The sequence below is a fragment of the Sciurus vulgaris genome, assembly GCF_902686455.1.
Source record: "Sciurus vulgaris genome assembly, chromosome: 3".
Lineage (NCBI taxonomy): Eukaryota > Metazoa > Chordata > Mammalia > Rodentia > Sciuridae > Sciurus > Sciurus vulgaris.
The window spans coordinates 160,823,259-160,849,706 of record NC_136463.1 but is presented as its reverse complement, the minus strand read 5'-3'; the positions used below and the strand labels follow the sequence as shown (position 1 = coordinate 160,849,706).

Genomic DNA, 26,448 nt, shown 5'->3' with positions numbered 1-26,448 from the left:
ACTAGACTCCTTTAAAATCAGGGCAGCAAAGAGAGATGCTATGTATTAGTGCCCCCCAGAGACACTGAATACTCTCTACTGAATCTCGTCTACTCCCCTCATATTTTTCAATATTGTGAACATTAGAAGTGTCTTTACTTTGTTTATATGCATATTGGTACTAAACATTGAACTTCTAAATGTCAGTGAGAAATTCTCTAATCTTTATTAAGCACTATAATAATCTATGAGACAGGTATAAAAACAAAATATGTAGCTCATTTCTTATCAGTTGGAATTCGTTTTTTAACTTAGGGACAACATCTATGGTCAGTATTAAGAACTTTCATTTCATTTGAAGTTCTATTTCTGCCTCGTTTAGACTTCTGGAAGGGAGATTTTTCTCTAGGAAAAAGATCAATTTGGTATTTGCAGTTATGTCAAAGATTAGAGATTAATTTTTATCCATTTTTCTTAAAAGTTCTTCTCTACCTATCATCCCTGTCCTCCCCTCCCTTGTTTTTGGAGCATGAGCCTCCTTTAATCACAACTGGGGGAAATGAATCATGAACAACAGAGAGGAGCTTCAGCCTCGTTTGTCTGCTTCTTTTCATATCTTAAAAAAAAGCACTGGATGGGATATTTTTAAAACTTATCACTTCAAATTTTTCCAAAGGCTTTTATGAGAGGTACCATCTTATTCCTTCTGCCAGAATTCTCTGAGATATCCTTTGACAGGTATATGGAACAAAACATTTTAGAGGAGGAAAAGAAAAGAAAATCTGGAGCTGTCTATTTAATGCACTCTAAGTATTATGCAGTCTCCTCAAGAGTCACTGCTTGGTTACTCATCCAACTAGATCTTTGCTCACACAATGAGCAAGCCAGTGACAAATACCTTGGACTGTTTGTTGAACACAGAGATTAGTTCTTAGCTTGGACACACAAATGTGCTGTGAAGTAAACATCTAAAGTCATGCAAATACATGCCCATAAAAAGTGGCTTAAAGGAGCTATCACCAAAGAGTGATCCTACTTTCCTGAAACGTACTGTCTATAATGTAAACAATCAGCTTCCATGGCTGCATGGATTCTCTGTGGGGGTTAAAGGTCAAAAATATCTGCCATGGTGTTGTCAGATGAACATCAGGCAAAATATCCCCAAGGGCTTCCCAACTTGAGTTTTCTTTGATTCTCTGACTTGTTTTTGAGCAGTTGCCAGAACACAAACTACTGCCTACAGAAAAAGAAACATCTAACTTCAAGTGTCTCAATGAATGACTGACCTTAGTTCCAGTTTCAGGTTTTGGTTCTGGTTTTTTAATGCCAGCTGAGGGTTGCTCAAAGACTGAGTTTTAGATTTTCTATTTCATTGCTCCCATTCGTAAATACTGTTTAAATGTATCTACTAAAAGCAATATGATCCTGGAAGACATTTTTATCCTTCCAGTATAAAAGACATGTCATTAAGTGTACATTTACATTTTTATTGATGGCAATGTTTACCTTTTCTGATTCCTCAGAAAATATTTCTCCTTATCACACAGTCACATTTCAGCTAAGATGAAGCAACACCTGGCACAAGGAAATCTGTTGAGGCTTCATGTCATCTCCAAAGGAACAGGTTTAATGAACAGACTGAATTCCAAGAAAACAGTAAAATCCATTAACTCCGGTCACAAGCTGCTGCAGTACTCGTGTCCCTTAGTTACTCACATTAGCAGCTTAGAGTGGTTTATGATTGTTCCCATTTTAATGCAACTCCTTAAGCCCTATCTGTCTCTAGAGGGCTGCATCAGGAGTACGATCCCTCACATAGAAATATCAAAATATTATAATTGATGTCAGAGTCAACCAGATAGGACCGTGCACTTAAAGGTGAGTAATCACTTTCTTAAACAGATACCACTTCTCCAAACAAGTTCATCTGATCCATCCACCACAATGCTGCAGAATTTTTTTTTCAAAACCCAAATCCAATCAAATCTGCTTTTAATATCTTCACGCCTCACAATAATTTTAAGGAAAACTCCAATGTACTTTAGCCTGGAATAGGAGTCCCATCATGATTCCACTCCCATACCTCTTAGAGTTGGCTTTCCCACATTTTCTGCAGACGCACCCTCACTCCAGCCTCAGGAAACATGGCCCATCCACGTACACCTTGGCAGCTATTAATCTCTAGACTGGGAAAAACTATCTACTCTGTCCCTTAGGTGAGTCCTACTTTCCTTTCGTACTTTTCATTCAGATCTCAACTACTTGATGTTTCCTCTCCAAGCCCTCCCCTTATTCGTAACATCATGATTGACAGAGACAGACTTCAACAAGCCTGCAAGACCACTGTATATGCCCCCATTTCTGTTATTGCTGACCTTGCTATCCTCATGCTACTTCTACTAGCATTAGTTATTGCTACTGCTACTACTAGGGGCTTCTATTTATTGAGTGCTTCTCACAGGCTGCTAAGCACTTTAATTATCTTACTTAGTCCCCATAATAAGCCTCTGAAGAAGACATTAGAATATCCAATTTTCTTTTTAGAAAGCAGTAGTTTAAAAAGGGTAAATCATAGCAAGGTCAGCAACTGGTACCAGTTAGCCCCAGGATTCAGACACTTGCTCACACAACTTTGAATGGTCTACACAAATTATTATGAGCTGCACCTCTTCCAATAAGTTGTATGACCTTGGTGATGAATTTTATTGCATGTAGACTATTAAGTCTAGGGAAAGTCAACAAAATCTAAGAGCCGTCGAGCTCCAAAATCCTATGATTCTAAATCAAATACTTCTCTGTATAAGAATATCCCAGTCATACTGACAATTGTAACATTATCAATATACTCATTTTGGTTAACTGTGAAGGAAACTATGTTTTAATTGATAGTAGGTACTTAAAAATGGGAAATGTATAATCTTCATAGGATCCACTATAAGTAACCTTGTTAAACATATATGTGTGTTTTTCATTTATTCAATGTTTCTGGGCACCAATAAGTAGCAGGCACTCTAGGAAAATAAAAGAATAGGAGATGTTCCTCTGCTAGAGAAGCACATGGGAGACAGAGCCAATAACTAAAATGTGATGCAGCTCACTTTTATAGTGCCTGAGCACACAAAACACAACCAACATCCTACCATCAGGGGACACTCACTGGTCACCTCAGTCAGGTCTTTCAGAGAAATTTCAGATTTCATTGTTAAACAAATTTCTGGTTCAGTGTTCTCCAAATGAATCACTTAGGATGCCAACACCATGGTTTTGTCCAATATTTAATTAATCAATATTTTATTCACCTACTATTCTTTACTAAATACCTTTCACTTGCAATACAGTGGAAACAAAATGTCCTATGGAATTTTATGTAGATTAGGTTACCTGTCCTGCTGCTCCCATCCCCTCAGAAGACATGTTAGAGTTGTGTTAAACACCAGTACCAAAAGCGGACCTTCTTGATGTGTTCACAAGACCTGGAAAGGGACCAACATTCTCCATATTTGATTCAGTGTTGTTTTACCACCTTGCATGCACCACCTAAATCCTCTTACATACCATGTTTTGAACCCCTCCTTCAGACACACTGATCCAGCTTAAATCCTGTCACTACAAAGAGCAAAACAATTGACTCTGGATCCACACTGCCTGGGTTCAACTCTGGCTTCAGCACTTTCTAAAAGTGTAACCTTAGGCAAGTTACTGAATCTTTCCTGGACTCTGACTGGGAATCATGAAATACCTCCCTAAAAGACAGTTGCAGGTTAATGTAAAAAGAGATTCTGAGATATTCCTGAAACAAAAGCACTCAAAATATTTATTCATGAAATGATTAATAAATAAAACATAGGCAAGTAACTGTCAAGGGAGAAAAGACTCCTTGGTCAAGTTAAATTTTGAGCAGGTCCTAGAAAGGCAGTATGATCACCTGTCAACGGATGTGAATGAAGGGATGGATGGTGGTGGAAGACACACAGGATAAAGTGATAGTTAAACAAACACAAATGGTACAGAGTCCTCCGTTTCTTTTCCCTGACCTTTAAGATCTCAAGTTTCTGCTGATACAAAATAACTCTCCACCCTGTACGACTGGTGTGCTCAAGGCCATCTCATAAATACCCAAAAGTAAGTCTGTTCAATTTCCCAGTCTGTATTTCTGTCTGTGGTTTTATTCTTTTAGCTATCTCAGTCCCTAAGTGCAGGGTAATGTCTCAGGGGCAGTGCCCTGGCTTGGTGGGGATTTATTCTGTCTGCCAACTAAACCTTTATCTCCTCTTGCAGACTTTGCTACCCTGTCTGCTGCTTCACTGCTTCTTGGACTGGGCATCATTGCTCCTTCCAATGATGCTCTGGAAGGCCCAGGACCAAAGTCAGGCTTCGTTCTTCATTATTATTATTTTTAAAAAATATTTTTAAGATATTAAAAAATTAAATATATTTCTTAAAAAATACTTGCAGATGGACACAACACTTTTATTTTGTTTATTTAGTTTCATGTGGTGCTGGGGATCAAACCCAGTGCCCCACAAGTGCTAGGCAAACGCTCCACCACTGAGCCACAACCCCAGTCCCTCATCCTCCATTATTAATTAGAAAATATCCCTCTTATTTTGATGGTATATAGGAGAATTTTAAAATCATCTTCAAATCAACATCAAAAGAGTACAGGTGAATAACAAATTGTTACATTCTGAGATATTTATTTTCACAATAAAATATATTATTTTTCAGTGATCCTCATTGTCTAAAAAAAAATAATTTTAACACATGTAAAAACAGAAACCAACGCTACAGTATTAGATCCCACAATTCCAAAATTAAGTGGTTCCTTCCAAATTTGTACTGAAGTTTTGCTATCTTTAAAACTTAGTTCTCTTGATATGACTTCTGATGGCTCAGACTTCCTTTGCTCTCCTATTTAGTTTGCCTCATATAATTTAGAAATTCTGACCACATTTTATCAGATTTTACTTTCAGATATATAAACATCCAATTAATAGATCTACACTATTATAAAAGACAAAGCCAGAATTAATAAGGGGACCAATTTAGATTTAAAGTTCTAGGCAAAAATAAATAAATAAATAAATAAAAATTGGGATGTGGAACATATCTATTTGCATAAGACCATGTTACATTCAAATGTAAGGCTAAAATCCAAATAAATCTTCTATCTTACAGTTAATATATTATTTTAAAGCATAAATGTAAGCACATAAATGGATAGATTTTTTTCCCCATAAATTCAGGAAACAGATTGATATTTTTTTTTTTTAATACAAGTGAAAAGAAGACAATCAAAAATGCAGACTGATTATCAAGAATACGAGCAACAACAGGTGTTGGCGAGGATGTGGGGAGAAAGGTACACTCATACATTGCTGGTGGGGCTGCAAATTAGTGTGGTCACTCTGGAAAGCAGTGTGGAGATTCCTTAGAAAACTCGGAATGGACCCTCCATTTGACCCAGCTATCCCACTCCTTGGCCTATACCCAAAGGACTTAAAATCAGCATACTACAGAGATACAGCCACATCAATGTTCATAGCTGCTCAATTCACAATAGCCAGATTATGGAACCAACCTAGATGTCCTTCAATTGATGAATGGATAAAGAAACTGTGGTATATATATACAATGGAATACCATTTAGCCATAAAGAAGGATAAAATTATGGCATTTGCAGGCAAATGGATGAAATTGGAGAATATCATGCTAAGTGAGATAAGCCAATCTCAAAAAGCCAAAGGACGAATGATATCGCTAATAAGTGGAGGATGACACATAATGGGGGGGAGGGAAGGGTTAGTGTTAGGGTTAGAGTTAGGGTTAGGGAGGGGGGCAAGTATGGAGGAAGAAAGTACTGTATAGAGGGTAAAGAGGGGTGGGAGGGGTGGGGGGAAGGGAAAAAAAGAACAAATAAAAAGAAAATAAATAAATAAATAAATAAATAAATAAAAATGCAGACTGTAGTCTGTATTTTGAAACACTGGCTGTGTGACCTTTATCTGCCTGGGTTATAGTTTACTTCTCTAGAAAATGAAAAGGTTGCCTAAAAAAGACTCAGAAGTCCTGTGATTTTACTTGTTTTTTGCTCTTATTTCATCTCTTTCCTGTTCCCAATTCCCTAGGATGTCTTCTTTGTGTACATGTTTTGTTTTTTAAATTGATTGATTGAGTGGCCACTATGTGCCCAGAAAATCTTGCTAGGTACTAGGAATTTAGAAGTTTAGGGGGAAACATGGTTTACATTGTCAGGTTTTTCTTTTGTTTTGTTTTTTATTTTGTTTGTTTGTTTAGCTGTGACCAAAATACCCAACAAGAATAACCTTGAGGAAGAAATTTATTTAGGGATGACGGTTTCAGGAGCTTCCGTCCATAGATGGCCAACTCCATGACTCTGGGGCCAAGGCTAGGCAGCATGTCATGGCAGAAGGGCATGGTGGAGGAGTGCTGCTCCATTCATGGCAGCCAGGAAGCAGAAAGAGAGAGAGAGGGGGAGGGAGGGCGGGAGAGAGGTAGGTAGAGAGAGAGGGGCAAGGGAAAAGGGCTTCAGAGAAGATGAACCATTCCAGGGACTCACCTCCTCCAGTTATCACCCTGTTAGTCCAGTCAAGTGAGGGTGGACTGATCAAGGGACAGTCCTCAAAATCCAATCATTTCACTTCCAAACATTTCTGCATTAACACAGTTGCTGGGGGTGGGTAGGCAACTCATCCAAACCATCACATATTCATATAAACCTTGCAATTTAGTGGGCAAGATGGACATCAACGGACAATCAGAAATGGTATACATAGGGATAATGTCAAGAAGGACAGAAACCACACTGTGCTCTGAAGATTCTAATGGTTGACCTCATTTATACTGAAGAGCATCAAGGAAGTCACAATGAAGAGATGGCATCCCAAACAAGGAAGAGAAGGAAGCACACCCCAGCCTCCCAGAGGGACAGTAAGACAAGGGGAGCCGCCCTGAGTCAGAGGCTGACAGGAGAACACTGCTCTGGGGTGGTGTGTATAGGGATGTGAGCAAGAGGGATGGGCTGGGGCTCGGGGTTCTCTGCGTTATCAGGACAGTTATAAGTGCATGAAGCTCACACTGTTATAAGTGGGGAATCGGATCCTGAAGTTAGGATCCCAGCCTCCCCATTATTAGCCACATGGCCTTCAACAGTTTCCTTATTTAGAGTTATTCTGGGAATTAGATAAATCAATACAAATAGAAATGCTTAAACCAGTACCCATCACAGGGTAAGCACTATGCTGCATTTGTCATTATTTATTATCTCTATCCTTCTGGCTTCACAATACAGAGGAACCAAGAGGAAGGAGGACCACACTCTGGACATTGAGCTAAAGTTCTGGATTCACACCTTCTTCACACACTGGCGGTACAGTAACTATGGGTTGTGGGCTTCACGGGTCTAAACTCCCTCAAGGGTCTGAAATCCCAGGAGCATATAGATAAGAAAGTTTCCCTGGAAATCACTGCAAAACAATTTCACATTCAAATTAGCCCAGAGACTTCAGCTTCCGCTTGGAAGATAGTGTAAGGACAAACACAAATTAAAAATCAGAAGTTTCACAATCCTTGTTGAAAACAGATATTTCCCTCCCTTTCTTTTTCTCAGAACATTTACCTTAGAAGACTCGTAAGTACGTTCCCATCTCTGTGACTCCTTTTTTAAATATATAATCCTTTTTAGGCTTTTTGTCAGCCTTATAACCAGGGAATGTCTTTCTCAAAAACCTGGAAACATCTCCTTAAAGTACAAACTTCAGGGGAGACAGCACTGGCTCCTGGTTTTGGGGGGATGGCAGGACCCTAGCTTCTGCAGTGGCCTATCTTCAAGTTTCAAAACTACCTCTTGCCACAAAAAGGTGAGAAGCTTATTTTTCCTCTACATAATGGCAATTAGCTCACAGGTAATTACCCCAATTACTGGGTAGTTAGTATGAATCATGTGTAACAAATAGTGTTGCCAAGTCCTCTTACTTGAAAACTAGTTACCTGTTCCTCTTGAAATCATGTATACAAAGGGTTGTTTTGGCTTGACTTACTAAAGGAATATGATTTCTTTGTCTTTGCAATCTTACCAGATTGCCTGTGATGCACATTTTGTTCTGGTTTAATAATTCAATACTAAAAGTGTTTTCTTGATACCTTTGTAGAGAGAGTTTCAGGGGTAGGAGAAGATTTTGTTTTTAATTGTATTTCTCCAATAGTAGAAAGCTAGAAGTCTTGCTCCCATCTTATGCAAAGAAATGTTAGATAATCTGCAAAACAAACCACCAAAAATCTTTTAAACTTTTAAAAATTCATCAGAAAGCAAAGTTACAGGAGAACCAATTGACCTGAAATCCAAAACTGGTACCATTAAGAAGTTATGGAGAATGAACACTTGCTTCCTGGAGGAAAATATCAAAAACTGCTAAAATACTCAACAAATTACACAAACAAAAACTATCTAAAAGGAAACTAAGAAAACAACCAACAGTAAAGAGAATATGATCCTTAGGAATCAAATTACCCATAGAGGTAAAAGACTTGTAGATTAAAAATTATAAAATATTGATGAAGGGAATTAAAGAAGACACAGATAAATGAGAAGGCACCCCACATTTATGGATTGGAAGGATTAATTTGTCCATACTACCCAAAAAGATTTACAGATTCAGTCCAATCCCTATCAAAATACCAACTGCATTCTTTACAGTAAAAAAAAGTAATTCTAAAATTCACTTGAAACCACAAAAGACCCTGATTAACCAAAGCAATCTTGAGCAAGACCAAAGTTGGCACCACACTATCTGACTCCAAATATATTACAAAGCTATAGAGACCAAAAAAGTATAGTACTGACGGAAAAACAGACATACAGGCCAATGGAAAAGAAGAGAGTCCAGAAATAAATTCACATATCCACAGTCAACTAACCTTCAACAAAGGAGCCAAGAACACACATGGCAAAGTACAGTTCCTTCAATAAAGAGTTCTAGGGATGCTGGGAACTCTGGACAGTCACACACAGAAAAGTGAAACTGAACCCTTAACTCACAGCAAGTATAACACTGACACAAAATGGATCAAAGACTTCAATATAAGACCTGGTGCTGTAAAACAACTAGAAGAAAACATCATGCAAAAGCTTCATGACATTGGTCTGGGCAATGATTTTTTTTTTTAAAGATAAGATCAAAGCACACATGTGCGCGCGCGCGCACACACACACACATACACACACAGGCAACAAAATAAAAAATGAATGAGAGGAATCCTAACAAGGACAGCCTGATCCATAGTCCTTGCTCAAAACTCCTGACACATCTGGCTCCACTCCCAAGAAAGACCAGACTTCAGTGTGGAGCACTAAGGAGCAATTTCTGAGCATATGCAAAAACTGGTAAAGACCCTAAGGTGGGAAACAGTGCAGCAGGTTCACAAAAGTAAAAGGGGAGCCTTGTAGGGGACTGAGGCAGCATGAAGAGAAGGTGGCAGGACAGGAGGTGGCAGGAGGAACAAGGGTCGAAGTCCTGACCATGAGGACCATGAGGAAAATGAAGTCCAAGTGTAAAAAGCAAAGTGCTCAGACCTCTAACCCCAGTTCTTGGTACTTCTTTACCCGCCAACTCTCAGATCCCTGTCCTAACAATTCAGGTTCACTAAGGAGGGGAACTACTCACACCCCACAGACATCCATTATTACCTGATTGCCCCACTGCTGGTCTCCACCAAGTTCTGGTACTTTCTGAATGAGAGCTCTAATTCCCTTAATTATTTTAATTTTAGTATGTATGTATGTATGTATGTATGTATTTATTTATTTATTTATTTATAGTACTGGGGACAGAACCCAGGGCCTCCGTGGGTCTCTGCTCTTCAGCAAGATATAGGAGCTCCTTTAGAGTCCAGCCCCTGCTCTCACTGCAGCCTCAGCTCCTGACACCTCCACACAACCTTAGGTCAGACCCATCAAAACTCTCTCATGACCCCTCCTGATCTGCAAAAACAAAAAAATAAACGAATCTGCCCTATGAATCACCACTTCCTTTGCTCATGATTTCCTGTTCATTACTAATACCCACCTTCTTCCAAAGTAGATACTAAGTGACCTTATTCTTTCTCAATGCCAATCATGCTTATAAAGCACTTTTGGAATTCCTAGTAAAATAATCAGTGTCCTTGGAATCGAGACTTAAAATCAGACCCACTTGGGCTCCCTGCATGTCCTCTTCTTCCTGACTCTCCGGGACTTCTGTGCATGTTTTCAGGGTATGCTCTGAGCCATTGCCTTGGCAGTCTCAATACCAGGGACTGCACACCCAGTACCATCACCACAAGGATCTTACACGTTCTTCTTCCCAAAGACCAAATCTGCCTCGGGAGCTCTCTGTTCATCAGGTTTATCTTCTTGTCTCCTGAGATGTTTCCCTAATGTTATTGTAAACCCCACCTGAGTGCTGCTCTTTGTAATCCTATTGTTTATTTCCCTCAGGATTCCACTTGCCTTTTTTATTTTTATTTCATAACTCAACCTCCTCTAACTTGTTGATAAAACCAAGTGGGATATTGATTTCAAATCCAATTTTTGACATTTCTGAGATGTTTCAGATACATTAGCAGACTATGGGTAAATTAAGAATCTTCAAGGGGCATTTTTGAAGCCCTGAATTGTAATAAAGAGAAGAGAAGGTAACTCTGGGTGAACAGAAAGGTCCCCTTGTGCTGGTTGATTAAACGGATCTTGTAGTACTGGAAAGTATTTAGGAATTCCTGCTTTAGAGCTGTCATAATTTTAGTTCAAGGTGAAATGAGCATCCACTTCAGTGTTCTTCAACATATTGAGTAGACCACCACGCCTGGTTCCCCTTCACCACAGGTGAAACTTAGACACTCTTGGATCACCTGACTTCACTGCCATTTAGAAACCTCAGCAATTAAGTTTTTCATTCATGTTGATGATGCGAGTCACTTATATCTATAACAAGCTTTGGATAAAAAAAATCAGTTGTTAAAGTGGAAAACACCCTGTGATTTGCTTTTCTCTGCTGCCTTTGCTTTATTTCCTAATAATTTTGTAAGGATCCCTTGGATTTTAGCAGGTCCTTCCTTTTCATCTGATGAAAAAGCAAAATTAATCATTACATTAAAATGTAGGTAAATTTAAGAGCATTAAAAGAGTATCTCTCATTTATCAGTCCCATTATTGGGCAGTGAAGACACAAAAAATAATAATAAGATATAAGTTCTCCCCCCTAAAAAGGAGAAACTAGAAAGTAAGAAAATAAAAGTCTTGGAAGTATGGATAAGGAAGAATTCTGATGGATAAAAGGAAAATCAAAGTAGTAAACACCAGACCCTATTTCATCAAGTTAATTCTTCAAATTTAGTGATGTTCTCTCTGGAATACAGGTGTAGTTCTGGGATGGCTTATCACTAGATTAACATAGTAGCATTTCATTACATTAAAATGAAAATGAAGAGAATCGATCATTTAAGTCATTCATTCACTCTTTTGTCCCATTTTTTTTTTTTTTTTTTTTTAACTTTTCCTTACACAGAATTGGGTCTAATTTGACAACCAAATACTTAGCAAGCATACAAACTGGCTTCTCCAAAACCGTTCTAGATTTTATTTCCCCTTCTATACATTGTATCAATGGGTCGCCAAAATATAGATCCTTTTGGTGTCTTTTATTTTTCTTTTAGCAAATTTCCTATGAGACAAATAATTTTTTAACTGATTCCCTTGATGATCCTACAAAATCTCAGCCATATTAATTGCTACCCATCTTGGTCCCACTTGCAATGTGCTAACAAACTGGGTGACACTTTGTCCAAAAGAAAAGAAGAAAGTAGAGAACAAGAACCACCCCAAAACTTAGTTAATAATCAGGTTGTAAAATTATTGCCTAATGATTGATTAAACATTTAGGATTGGGACAACAGTCATGTTTCTTAAAGGCTCATATTCCTGCATTACATACACGAACATCAGGAAAACACAACACGGTATAACTTTATCAAACCACAAAGAAACTGATGCTATAGGGTCTTCAAGAAAGGTCAAGAGTAAATATTTTCGTGAGTCTGCTGGATGCAAAAATTGTGCAGTTCTGTTTTCCTTAGTAACATAGATGCAATAGACAGCAGAAACATTACAAGTACATAGGTCCTATGCAATATTCATTGTCAACTCTAGTCTTTTTCCCTATTACCTACTAGAGAGGATTCTGCAGGATACTTTTTGGTATAAAATACACTTAACTTACTGGGTGTGGTAAGGCATGCCTATAATCCCAGCAGCTCAGGAAGCTGAGGCAGGAGGATCACAAGTACAAAGCCAGCCTCAGCAACTTAGCAAGGCCCTAATAAGCAATTTAGTGAGAACCTGCCTCAAAATAAAAAATAGAAAAGGACTGGGGATGTGGCTCAGAGGTGAAGCACACCTGGGTTTATTCCTGATACCAAAAAATTAAAATCCACTGAGTTCCTTGGGAAAAGTACATCAAGTGAGTTTTAAGTTCTTAGTATGTGCGGAGCCCAGGGTTTGATCCCCCAGCAGAAAAAATAAAATAAAATAAAAGCTTGAGGTAATACTTTATAATGGATCATGCTATCATCCTCTCCCAGGAATTTCTCTGTCCCCCTGCCATTCCAACTTTTTCTCCCCACCACCCCAGGTCATCAGAACACTGAAGTAGAGATATAATAGATAAAAAGGGGGAAGAGATTTACAATTTCAACTCCCTACATATACATGATCATAAATATTTTGAAGTCTTAGAACTGTCCTCAATGCTGATTAAACCTCATTAAAAGAAGAGCACATGATTTCTATATGGGTCTCAATATCATCCAACATATAAGGTCTGATGCCCAATCCCAGCTCTTCCAACAGCTATTGCTATGTAATGTGAGAGTTTCCCAAATGTATTATAGACTATCAGGACAGACAAACTTTCTCTCGGGTCTAGCAGCAGTTCATTTATTCATCTTTAAAAAAAAAAAAAAAAAAAAAAATATATATATATACTATATATCACGATTCTTTTTTAAACTTACCCAATAGCTGCCAAGATTGGAGCTTGATAAATCCACCTGTCTCCAGCACTAAGTTCCCAGCACCTGAGACATGTAAAAGGACTTTCGTGAATAAATCTGGCAAAGCAAATAGGTAATGAGAATTAAGTATCATTTTAAGTTTGGACCAAAACTTTCACCCTAGCTCTGAGTAAGAGACAAAGACATAAAACAAGTCTTGAAACATCCAAACCAGTGAAAGAACACATCGTAGTCCTGATTTCATGCTTTAGGTAGCACATATGTAAACAGAGTATTCTGAATATTAGGATATTGCTTTCATGTGACCAGAGTCAAACCCTTGTTGTAGAACACCAAACATTATCATCTTCTAAATGCGGGTACAAATTTATACGTTTGTTTATACTGTCATTGAAATTAGACATATTATGTCTTATTGATAATATTCTTATCCTTTCAGAAGTTATTTATTTTGAGTCCATAAATTGTAGAAAACTGACACAAGGCAAATTATTCTTATCCATAGAAATGCAACATAAAGCTGAATGCTGATGATTCTTGGCACAGAAATAAAAATGAGCCTGTTCAGTAGAAGGAAATTGATGAGTTTTTGTATTTATTTGTAAATTTTCAGTGTTCGTTTTCCTGAATACAAACATGTGGTTCTTTGATATCTCTTGTGAACCAATTATAACATCTTACTAGCTTCTTCATTAAATGAGGATTCAAAAGAAAACTCCAAACTTTGACAAATGTTCACTCTATATTAACACATAATCCATGATTTTTATCTTTAATTTTTAAAAATTTGTTTTTAGCAGTATTGAATAAAAATATCACATAATTTATCTATTTGTTTATACTTGTTTTCTGATTCTAGCTAAAATTTAAATTCTATATGGGCAGGTGTTAACTGCTTTTGTGTAGTGAGGTATTACAAGTGCCTAGAACAGTACACATAGTAGGTAGATAATCTGTAAGTATTCATTGGATGAACTAACGTAAATTAAATCCAAAGTAAGTGTCTCAACTACACCCAATCTAAATTGAACTGAAAAAGTTCACTACAGTAAACAGCACAGAGTGGGTTTAATTTTTTTTTAAACCTAGTTCTATTTAAAACTAATATAGCAATTTAAACAGTTTTTAAAATTAAAAACATATAAATAAGAGCCTTCTGTTTCTTTTCTTCTTTGAGGAAACACAGCATTCACCATACTGACAGTACATAATATCAAGAAATTCTGGGGAAATAATGACAATTTTTAAATTCTAGATGATAACCTAACTGAGAAGTTACATTTTATTTGTGAACAAGTTATGGGTAATAAAACACTTTTTCAACTCTTTTTTTCTTTTTTTTTTGACTTTACAAATCCTTATTTCCTTATATACATTCTGTATATGATTCAACTGAGGAAACAGAAAATTTCAGATAACGGAGATATTAAAACAGCAAAACTGGGCTGGGGATATAGCTCCACGGTTGAATACCAGCCAAGCACCCATGAGGCCCTGGTTTGAACCCCAGTGCTGAAAAAAAAATCTAAAAAAGCAAAACTAAGGGCTGAGAGTACAGCTCAGTGGTACAGCACCTGATTAGCATCAACTACGTATTCTTAAGGTCTAATTCTTATGTACAGGTAATGTGTTTTCATTTCAAAAATCAAAATATACCCAAAGACAGACATTGAGTTGTCTCGGTCTCCCATGTTGCTGCCGACCTCTGCCCCCTCCCCTCCTCTTGCAGACGACATCTTTTTACTGCTTATTGTATGTGGTTCCAGTGTTTCATTATGAATATAAAACAAATACAAAAGTTACATTCTTATTTTCCTCATTGCTATAGTTTGGATCTCGAATGTCCCCCAGAGGCCTCTGTGTTGAAGGGTTGTCCCCAGCCTGGGGCATCACTGGGAGGTGAGGGAACCTGTGGAAGGCAGGGCCTCATGGAAGGAAGTTGGGTTATTAGGGGCATGCCTTTGAGGAGCTATTAGCCCCTTAGTCCCTCCTCTTTCTCTTTGTGCTTCCCAGGCTCAAAGATGAGCAGCCTCCTCACCACGTGGTCTTACCATGTTATACTGTGCCACCACAGGCCCAGACCAACAGGGCTGAGCAACCACGACTGAAACCTCTGAAAACACGAGTCAAAATAAACCTTCTCCTCTTTTAAAGTTGATTCTTTCAGGTATTTTGTCACAGTCACCAAAAGTACACCTATCTTTCCAAATAATGCAATGAGTACACTGTCATGAAATTTTCTTTTTGCATATGTGTATATATATTTTCCAATATCGGTGCCAAGAGAGACCAGTCATATAGCATACTTATCAGATGAGTTGTACATTTCATTACAAGGATGCACCATATAAATCAATCAGACCCCACCCCAAAGTGCAGCTGAAATCTGCAAAATCAATAGCTGAAATCTACAAATCAATGAACTTAAAGTCTGAATAAAACGGAAGCCTAAGGCACAGAAATTTTACACTTGCACATTATTAAACATTTCCTTCTGTTTGTACAGACATCTATTTTAAACATTACTCAACCAGACAAGAAAGACAAAAGACGTTTTTATTGACTTGTGCAGAACATGTATCATACTGCCCTAAAAGCTTTCTTCTATAAGGAAAGCAGCAAATGTACTGCCCAAGTATAAACTAAGCACTGATTTACTATCTATAAGGTTTTGGATGAATAATACACTTTCTTTCAGTTTCTGACATTGGATAATATCTTCATAGTCCTTTCTTGGCTTCGAAGACATTCCAGAATGGCCCTTCTAACACAATGAAATTCAATTATACAATTCTAGTTCTACAAAATACTTGTATTTAGAAAGCCAAAATAAGCTACCTTGAAAAACTTGATTTTGATGGTTTTCAGTGTCAAAGTTTCAAATTTACCCTTTGATATAACAGGGGCAACTGAGATTTCAGAACTTTGAAAGAAACTGCTACAAATACTTACTTTTAATTGCTTTTTCAATGGCCCCATCTCACACTGTTTGTTAACATGGTCCAGGAACTCTCTGTTCAGATTTTTAAAATAGATTTCAACTTTAGAAAATGCCATTCTGAAGGATGGAGTATGATGCACAAAGGTACGACTATAAAAAAAGAACTTTTCTACACCAGGGTTGGAAATAGACACATTGCCAGATGAATTCACTGAATTGAATTAACTGAATATTGCAGTCTCTCCACAACTCACAACCGTGAAGAGTAGAGAAGACAAGACGGGCCCAGCCCAGAAAACTGGATAGCCATATGTAGAAGAATGAAACTAGATGCCTATCTCTCACCCTGCATTAAAAATCAACTCAGTATATCAAACACCTAAGAAGTAGACCAGAAACAGTGAAACTGCTAGGAAAAAAACAGTATAACACTCCAACATATTGGTTCAGGCACTGACTTCCCTTATTAATAAGACTCTAAAAGCTCAAGAAATAAATCCAAGAATCAACAAGTGGAATGGCATTAAATTTAAAAGCTTCCGTACAGCAAGAAATAAGAGCATAAAGAGAAGAGCCTGAAGAATGGAAGAAATTCCTTGCCAGCTTCTCTTCCAACATATTTAGAATGTATAAAGAATTCAAAAAACCTTAACATCCAAAAAAAAACTTATAACTCACTGCATAAATGGGCAAAATATCTAAGTAGACATTTCTTCTCAAGAAGAAGAAATACAAATTGCCAACAAATATATGAAAAAATGTTTCGACTCCTTAGCAATCAAGGAGATGCAAATCAAAACTACACTGAGATTTCATCCCACCCCAGTTAAAATGACAATAACCAAGAAAACAAATAATTCCTGGTAAGGATGTGGGAAAAAGTACACACATATATTTTTGGTGGACTACGAATTAATACAACCACAATTCATGATAGCTAGATTGTGGAACCAACCTAGATGTCCTTCAATAGATGAATGGATAAAGAAACTGTGGTATATATAAACAATGGAAATATTACTCAGCCATAAAGAAGAATAAAATTATGGCATCTGCAGGTAATGGATAAAGTTGGAGAATATCATGCTAAGTGAAATAAGCCAAACACAAAAAACCAAAGGCCAAATGTTTTCTCTGATAAGTGGATGATGATACATAATGGGGAGATGGAGGTAAAGGAATAATGGAGGAAACTATGGATTGTGTAGAGGGAAATGAGGGAGGGAAGGAGGACAGGGGAAAGGAAAGATGGTGGAAATAAGATAACCATCATTACCCTATGTACATATATGGTTACATGAATGGCGTGACTCTATATCATGTACAATCAGAGAAATGAAAATTGTACTTCATTTGTGTACAATGAATCAAAATGCATTCCTGCTGTCATGTGTAACCAATAGAACAAACAATAAAAAAAATAAATTTAAAAAAATTAGTACAAACCACTTTGGAAAGCACTATGGAGATTCCTCAAAAGACTAGAAATGGGATCACCATACAGTCACAGCTCTCCCACTCCTTGAAATCTATCCAAAAGAACTAAAATTGGAATACATAATGATACATGCATACCAATGTTTATAGCAACACAATTCACAATAGCCAAGTTATGGAACCAGTCTAGGTGCCCCATCAATAGAAAAATGGATAAAGAAAATGTACAATATATACACCAATGAAATTTTACTCAGCCATAAAGAATGAAATAATGTCATTTGCTGGTAAATGGGTGGAACTGGAGAACATCAAGCCACACAGAGTGAAATAAACCAGACTCAGAAATCAAGGGTCAAATGTTTTCTCTAATATGTAGAAACTAGAGAGAAAGAAGAAATGACAAATGGAATCTCTTAAAAACAGAAAGGATAACATTAGAATAGAAGTGAGGACCAAAGGAGAGGAAGGAGGGGAAGAACAAGGGAAGTACTGGGGACGGAAATGGAGGAAAACTACATTGTATGCATTTATGAATGTCAAAATGGAGCCCTACGATTATGAATAACTATTATGCACTAATAAAAACATTTAAAAGAAATAAAAAGTTCTACGGAGAGAGGCCCAGCCCCAGAGCCTGTACAGATGCCCTAGGAAGGTCAGAGTACCTTCCCTTGGTTCTTCCCATCAGAGGCTCTGCCTTCTCCTTCTGAATGATGGAAAAAAGTATACGGCAAGGAAGCTCCAGGTGTCCCCACGCATTGATGTCTATTGTCCTCCTCTGAAGGAGGGCAAGGAGAAGGGACTAAGACATCTGTAAAGTGTTACTGCTTTTGTAAGAAAAAAGAAAGAGCGTCAAAATTATTCACTCTAAATTGATTGTCCTGCCTAAGCTACTGAATTATCTCAACCTCCCTCAGCCGAGTCACACTCTCAACAGCATTTTAGAATGGGAAGAAACTTCTACATATATTCAGTAGTGTTTCCAGTATCTTTTAGAACTGGGTTCAATCTGCTTCTCTCTAAATGGCCACAATGTAGAGAAAACCAAAGTTTCTGGCATTGAAAAGCCAGGTCAGAAGAAGTTGAGTCTCAAATGTATAAGTCATAAATACAAACCCATCCTTCTTTTGGAGACGTGTGAAGTTTGCTGTCCTTCACCTGAGCTTTGTGACATGTCTCTTTATGTAAGTCAAACTTCATCCAAGAAAAACTACAAAAACTTTTTCTCTTTGAAATCATGCCAAGTAAGTAGTAATACGCTTATATATAAAATAAATTATAAAATAATCCCTTCATTCAGTTATCTCAAATTAGGGTACTATAGAATTAACATTTATTCTGAGTAAGGAAAGAGAAAAGTGAAATATTTGACACAGCAGAGTCATATGATCTAACCTATATTCAATTTTTAGGTTAATTCATTTGTTTTAAAGAAATATTTAGCACAGTTATATTTTGCCAACATTTTATGTTGCTTAATGAATTTATGACCTCAAAAAATAAATTTATATTGCTTCTTTTTCAGTAAAAAGACTTGTGATTTTAATGTTTCAAATTTTAGTTCATAACTTTTAAAGAAGAAAATGAGAACTACAAGAAAGCTAATTAATTCAACATAAAATGCATTGTGAATTTACATGCTTTCCTGTGCTAAAGGCCTGGACTACATGTTAAATGAATGAATGAGTAAAAATTCTGATCCAAGCTGGTGATGAGCTCTGAGAAGGTGTCATGATGTCTCTGAGTCTCATTTTATGTCTAAAATGAAAGTGTTGGACCAGAAAATGCCATAGGTTCTACCATCTAACTGTGTAACTGAGCCTAGTTTACACAGTTACACATCTCAGGATATGGTTACTGTAGCCTCAATTAGTGCCTACTTTACTGAATCGGCCTCCCTCCCCTGGAAATCAAAAACAGATGCCGCAAGTTTTCTTTGAGATTTCTAACATCCCTGTGTAAATATAGCAATAATGATAACAACATAGACACCATTAACCCAATTTATCAATGGTGAACAAATCCAGATAGCATAAGGGGATAAGAGCAAGTTAAAATGGGAAGGGCAACACGCCTGTAATCCCAGCAACTTGAGAGACTGAGGCAGGAGGATCAAGTTCAAAGCCAGCCTCAGCAATTTAGCGAGGGCCTAAGCAACTCAGTGTGAGACCCTGTCTCGAAATAAAACACAAAAAAGGACTGGGGATGTGACTAAATGCTTAAGAACCGCTGAGTTCAATCCCTGGTCCAAAAAACAAAAAAAAAGAGTGAAGCCAGTAAGTCCTGGAATAAAGAGAAGCTACACCTGAAGACAGTGACCAGGACTGTTCAGAGCAGAGTGGCAGGCTTTTATAGACTTCAGGTGCTCCCTTAACATGGCTTTTTTTTTTTTTTCCCCTTTCTTTTTCAGTGCACAGCAGATAAAGTAATTTCTAAAGGAAATAGCTAGCAATCCAAAACAAACACATTGGCTCAAATTAAAGTTCCCAAGAAGCTGAAGTTGTACCTGCTATCATGAAATATATACAAGGTATACAATCCATGATGTTAAACTGTATTCCATTACCAAGTCTTCTACTATTAGAAGACAAAAGAACAAATGAGATGGATGAAACCTATAATTTTTATTAAATATAGACAGGTGAGTAGTAAACAGAGCTCTTGGGTGTCAAGCTCAGGTACTAAAGATGTGTGAGATGACAGGGCACTAAGTGTTCATGATAGTAAACAGATGAGAGACACAAAATATCCCTGATAGACAGGAAGCGCTCAGTATTCTTGAGGTCTTGATTCAGCCACTGATGGGTGAAACCCATTCTCATATGTCCTTTGCCCAAAAAATTAAAGTAAATCCCAGAGCTGCTCAAAAGTCCCTTTGGGACGTATAGCGATGGCCAGTGTACTCGCCCCATGTCTCTGACACCAGAAGTGTATGTTTTTATATGCACCGTCCCTCTGGTTCCCTTGCTGCAGTTCATCGCCTTATTTCTGATCCTCATAACAACCTCATCTGTGGAGAAGGTTGATGCAGCAGAAAGTCAGGAAGCATGAATGTTGCCTCCCAGCTAGTGGGGTCCCTCCACTGGCTCACCCCATATCCAAGTGTGTCCCCTTACCCTTCTGTTATGGTTTGGATGTGAGATGTCCCCCAAAAGTTCACATGTGAGACAATGCAAGAAGGTTCAGGGGAGAAATGATTGGGTTGTAGGAGTCTTAACCCAATTGGTAATTTAATCCCCCTCATAGGGATTAACTGAGGGGTAAATGAAGTGGTAGGGAATGACTAGAGGAGGTGGGAACTGGGATGTGGCTTTGGGTATATATTTGTATCTGGTGAGTGGAGTCTTTCTCTGCTTCCTGATGATGTGAGCTGCCTCCCTCTGCCACACTCTTCTACCATGATGTCCTGTCTCACCTTGAGCCCCAAGGAATGGAGCCTGCTGCTTATAGATTGGGACCTCTAAAACTGTGAGCCTCCCCTACAACTTTCTTTAAAAAATAAATAAATAAACTTTTCCTCCCCTACAACTGTTCTGGTCAGATCTTTTAGTCTCAGCAGCCAAAAAGCTGACTAAAACCCCTTTCTCTTGGCCACTCACAATGTTTGAAGGGACTTCATAAACCATGGAGTTTAAGCATCTGAATCTGCTCTGTGAATCCATCAGTCCTCTGACCTGTGGGATAGGCAGTTTGTGAGAACTGTATTGGGGGCTACCATTGCATCAAGGCAACTTCCCATAGGACATCCCTAATGGGAAGTGGCATGAAGAAGAGAAGTCAGTGAAGATTCCAAGCAGGACATGAGTCTGGAGGAAACCTGAGGTGTAGGGAACATTCCTTAAGCTTATCTGACAGCAGTCACTGACACCATAGTCTAAGTAAGCCAAACAGTCTGAACAGAGAAACTGAGGTAATGGTAAAGACTCGCCATGGAATGAAGGCCTTTGCAGCTGCTGAGGCTGAGTTAGGAGCTGAGAGGAGGCCTCACTTATCAAGCATCCCAACAAGCTGTGATGTGAGCTCACCCGCGCTGCCTTGCCTCATGCTGTGTGCAGGAGCTTACCATCCCCCCAGGTCTCAGACCTGTTGCTGGGCAGAATTACTTAGGCATACTTGGTTTGTTTACACTATCTCGATGTATAGTTTACCCATAGGCTGATTCTGTTATGCTTTAACAAGTGTGTTAACCTGATTGGATAATGTGCCTATATATGTCCTGTACAATCCTAAGTAAAATTAGATCTGTGCCTTCAGAGCCCGATCTCCAATGGCTGAGTGCACAAGGTAGGCATCGATGTCCTCACCCTCAGCAGACCCCCGTCTCTGAACATCTACTCTGAGGTGCTCTTGTTACCATTTTTTTCTTTCATTTTAGTTATACATGACAGTAGGATGTATTTTGACACATTATATATACATGTTATATACATGTATTACATGTTATATACATATATTACTTCCATTCATGCAGACTTTTTTTTTCCACTCACCTGGCATCAGCCAGAGTTGCTCGTACCACAGCCCAGGCCACAACAAATGCCACTGGAAACCCTGTAACCAGAAAAGGATTCAGAGGACCACATTTCTCTTAAGAGTAAGGATTTTTTTTTCTCTCTCTCTTATTCATCACACACAGGGAATACTGATAGCAGTTGAGAAAGAAAAAAGACACAAAAAATGTCAAATGTGACTGAGGAAAGTCCACCTAATTTTCATTTTGTCAATTTGAGAAATGAGCGAGAACAATGATGTTATTTGGTCCTGAGAGTCTGAAAATGATGGTTGGTCCAGTTTTCATGTGAGGGACGTAGACAAGACACATTTGCAGGGCACTGAAGTTTCTGGGGCCGGTTGGAGGCAGGGGTTGAGCAGTTTGACTCTGGGCACATTGAGAGCCACGTGCTTTCAAGAAGAGAAGCAACAAAAGGAACTCATGATGGGATGGGGATATAGCTCAGTTGGTAGAGTGCTTGCCTTGCAAGCACAAGGCCCTGGGTTCAATACCCAGTACCTCCAAAAAAAAAAAAAAAAAAAAAAAAAAGGAACTCACAAGAAGCTGAGAGACTGGAGAATATCATGCTAAGTGAAATAAGCCAAACTCAGAAACCCAAAGATCAAATGTTTTCTCTCACATGCAGAAGCTAGAGCAAAATAAAGGAAAGGGGGAGGGAAGGACAGGATAACATAAAGAAACAATCAAATACAAATTAATAGATGAGCAAAAGGAAGTCAGTAAGAGTACAGGAAGGAGACTGGGAGAAGGGAGGGAGGACAGGAGGGAAAAGGGGGAGGAAAAAGGCAGGAATCATGAACTGAAATTGATTTCCATGCACGTATGAGTTTGTCAGGATGAATCCAACTACTATATATAACTATAAAGCTCTAATTTAAAAAACAAAATAGCTTTAGAGCATTCTTTTCATTCTTAAAGTGCAATGCATAGACATGTCAAGTTATCAAATCAGGAAATCTTAACCCCTTCAGCCTTTTCCTTTCTTTGACTCCCATCTTGTCTCAAGACAGAAACATCTGCATGCATTAATGGCTTAATGAAGGTGACTGCTATGACATTTTGATGATCTGAGCATGTGATATTTGTTCTTTATAATGATAAACACCTCTGAGCTTGCAATATCAAACCGTTGTAATGACTTTGCATGAGTCCTTTGTCCCCCAGGAAAAGATGACTCTTTAGTTCATGCTGTAGTTGATTAGACTCTGACATCACCAAAAACAAAACCAAACCAAAAATATAAGCCAAACCTTTTATAAACATGGGAATAGGGAAATAAGAATTTTAATGGGGGAGTTTTCATTTTATGACCTTTGAAAGAGGTTAAGATAAAGGAAATAAAGAGACCATAATTAAAAGACTGCAGATGATAGGAAGTACCTTACAAAATAAGAAAGAAATAATTTTAATCTAGCTAAGAACATTTTTTTATCAAGCACACTATTAAATTCTTTATCTTTTAAGAACACATTGTAATTTTTCAAGTTTTCTTTCTAAGCAACTGAGTGAACAAACATAGAAATAGGCTCAGTTAGAAATGTTTTACAAGTTGAAAATAAGTTCATACCCTTATAGATAATTTCTCTGGTCTCCTCAGTGATCAACTAACCAGTTGAATTTAACCTCAGCCTGTCTATATGACTATTGAATTTTATGATTCTACATTTCAATTTTATTTATTGCTTGTATAGAATTCTTTTTCAATCTGCTCAAATGCTGTGGTTTAATGTATTTTTGTTATTTATTTGGTTCAGCTTGCATATTCTTTCTTCCTTTTTTCTTTCTTCCTATCTAGTCATCTATCCATCCATCTATCCAACTATTATCCAGGAAGCCCTTGCTAAGTGCCCATGTATATATGTTAGGAATTCTTCTAGTCTCTGAAGATGAAATGTTGATCAAATAAATAGATGATCCATGATTCCTTAAAACATATATATTGATGAGAGAAAAATTAAGAAAAACAACCTTGGCTATTAATTAGTGCTTATTTTAGAAAAACAAGAATGATTCTATGCAATGGAAAAGGCATGGCCTGACATGGATTCCTTGGGTTCCTTTGCTGTTCTACTATCTTGATTGCCATTAAATTGTCTGTCTGTCTTTGGTTCAAATGTTTACATCTTCTCATTTTCAGATATTCATCAACAGTCTCCTGATCAGGCAATTTCCTGAATGATGCCCTACACAAGATTGATTAATGATGTTTAGGTTACCATTATGTTTTCAATGATAATTATAAAAAATATATCTAGCCCTATGTCTTAATAAAATTTCTTTTTTCACACTCTTGGCATACCCATATTTATAAGACTGGTATAGAGACAATCACTTTGGAATTTTTAAGGATTTTTGATCATCAACTTCAATATCCCACTATTACATATTTTAAATATGTAATAAATATTATATATTATTTACATAAATAAAGAAAAATATTTGAAATTAAGTGTTATTTTAAATTTGACTTTATTTAAATAAATTTAATGTTAATTTAAATAAACATCTGTTTAAATGTTAAATTTAAATAAATTTAAATGTTACTATGTGCATTTACTGAAAATTGATTAGGTTTTATCAAGTCAGTAAAAATAGTTTTTGAAATAACTGTACTCACTAATTAAAATTTTTAGTATAACACATATGATCAGAACAGTCAAATGGACAAACAATATAACCTAAAGTGTCAGTCTACATGTTTCTTATATGGGATATAAATTGACCCCAAAGGTGCTAAAAGTTTTTGGTTTACAACATGGCAGTGTTAAGAGATGACAGAGTCTTTAAGAGGTGGAGACTAGTAAGTGGTAATTCTGGGGCTGGGGAGATAGCTCAGTTGGTAGAGTGCTTGCCTTGTAAGTACAAGGCCCTGGGTTCAATCCCTAGCACCAAAAAAAAAAAAAAAAAAAAAAAAAAAAAGGTAATTCTGTCACTGGGGGAACATCCTCAAAAGATATTAATGCCCATCTCATGGGAATAGGTTGGGTCCAGAGGAATGAATGAGTTACTGAAAGAATGTGCTATTATCAAATGAGTCTGACATTCTTAGCTCAGTCTTTTGCTCCATCTCTCACCGTATGATATCTCTTACATGTTCTTGCTGCCATATGATGTTATCCACCATGAGGACCTCACCAGAAGACCAGGCTCTTTAGACCTTCAGAACTATAAGCTAACTAAGGTGCTTTTCTTTACAAATTATCCAGCTTCTGATATTTTGTTACAGTAACACAACATGGACTAAGGGACTTCAATCATATCTCTGTATTTATACTTACTGCCAAATAGATGATCCAAAAATGTTTGCTAGGTTAAGAAGATTTTATACAGAGATAATAAAACTGGAAGTATCATGCCTTCTCTTGACTATTCTCAGAGAACATAGAATATGAAAACATTGTACATGAAATCTTGGCAATAGGGACATAATATGATTTGGAAACAGAGTGCTAAAGGAAATTACTATTCTTTGTATTATGTAAGTCCTAGACTAAATTATTTTTAATTTTTTTCATTGTTAGTGGACCTTTATTTTTATTTGTTTTTATATGTAGTGCTGAGAATTGAACCCAGAGGTTCACACATGCTAGGCGAGTGTTATACCACTGAGTCACAACCCCAGCCCCTAAATTGTTTTTAAAAGAATGGATTAATAAAGATAAAGTCAGAAAGGAATTAACAGGATAGGTACTTTTGTATGATAAAATTCACATATGGGCATCTCATCTGACAGTTGAAAATTAAGGATGGCTGCTGATATAAAAGTTAATCATCATATTCAGTAAGGATGAAAGATAAGACTGAAAACCTTTAAAATACAGAATTAAAATAAAGAAAAAAATATAGAGATGAAAGAAGAAATGGGACCAAGAATAAAGTTCCTTATTTGTGAGAGAACTGAGGCAAGGGTAGAGAAAAGTAAGGATATGTTTGGTTGAGGGAAATAAATCAGTATTTGCCTTTATTCCTCTGTACATTTTCTTTTGTGATAAAAAATGTGTAAAAAAAAAAAAAAGTCATTTTAAATATTTGTCTTCAGTTTAGTAAAAGTCAGCTCTGGCACCTGTTCTTCAGATTGTAATTTTCCTTTTCTTCCAATTTATTACTAAGAATCATCAAAATCAATGCAAATAATATAAATCTACATCTCACTACAATGTGAATAATACATTTCTGAGTATTTAAGTAGCTGAAGAGAGTGTAAAGCTATAATAACTGGGTCCAAATGAGCAATAAAGGAAGCAAAGCAAGTTCTCTTTTTTAGTGAAAACAATAAAAAAATATCACTGGAAGGAAGTGTGCAATTTGATTCACTATGAATTATTCCAGCAAAGAATCCTGCAAAGCAGCTATGGTTTTGATCATGTGGAAAAAAAATGAGTCTGATGTAAAGAAAATATTTTTAAATCAGACACTCATATTAAGGTAGGAGAAAAATAATCTACTAATCAAATGGATTTGGATTTGTCCTTCATTAAATGGTAGCTGTGATTTGGGAGCAGAGAGATAA

At 37.2% G+C, this 26,448-nt stretch overlaps 1 protein-coding gene across 1 annotated transcript in view; it reads right to left on the bottom strand.

Moving 5' to 3' along the window:
* The window catches only part of PTH2R (parathyroid hormone 2 receptor), a gene marked incomplete at its 5' end in the record, with an annotated part of 102,376 nt that overhangs the window by 18,165 nt on the left and 57,763 nt on the right, over nt 1-26,448 (bottom strand). Inside the window, 3 exon segments of the mRNA XM_079134820.1 lie at nt 13,045-13,046; nt 13,049-13,107; nt 21,916-21,976. Of these exon segments, the coding sequence (XP_078990946.1) occupies nt 13,045-13,046; nt 13,049-13,107; nt 21,916-21,976 (122 nt within the window).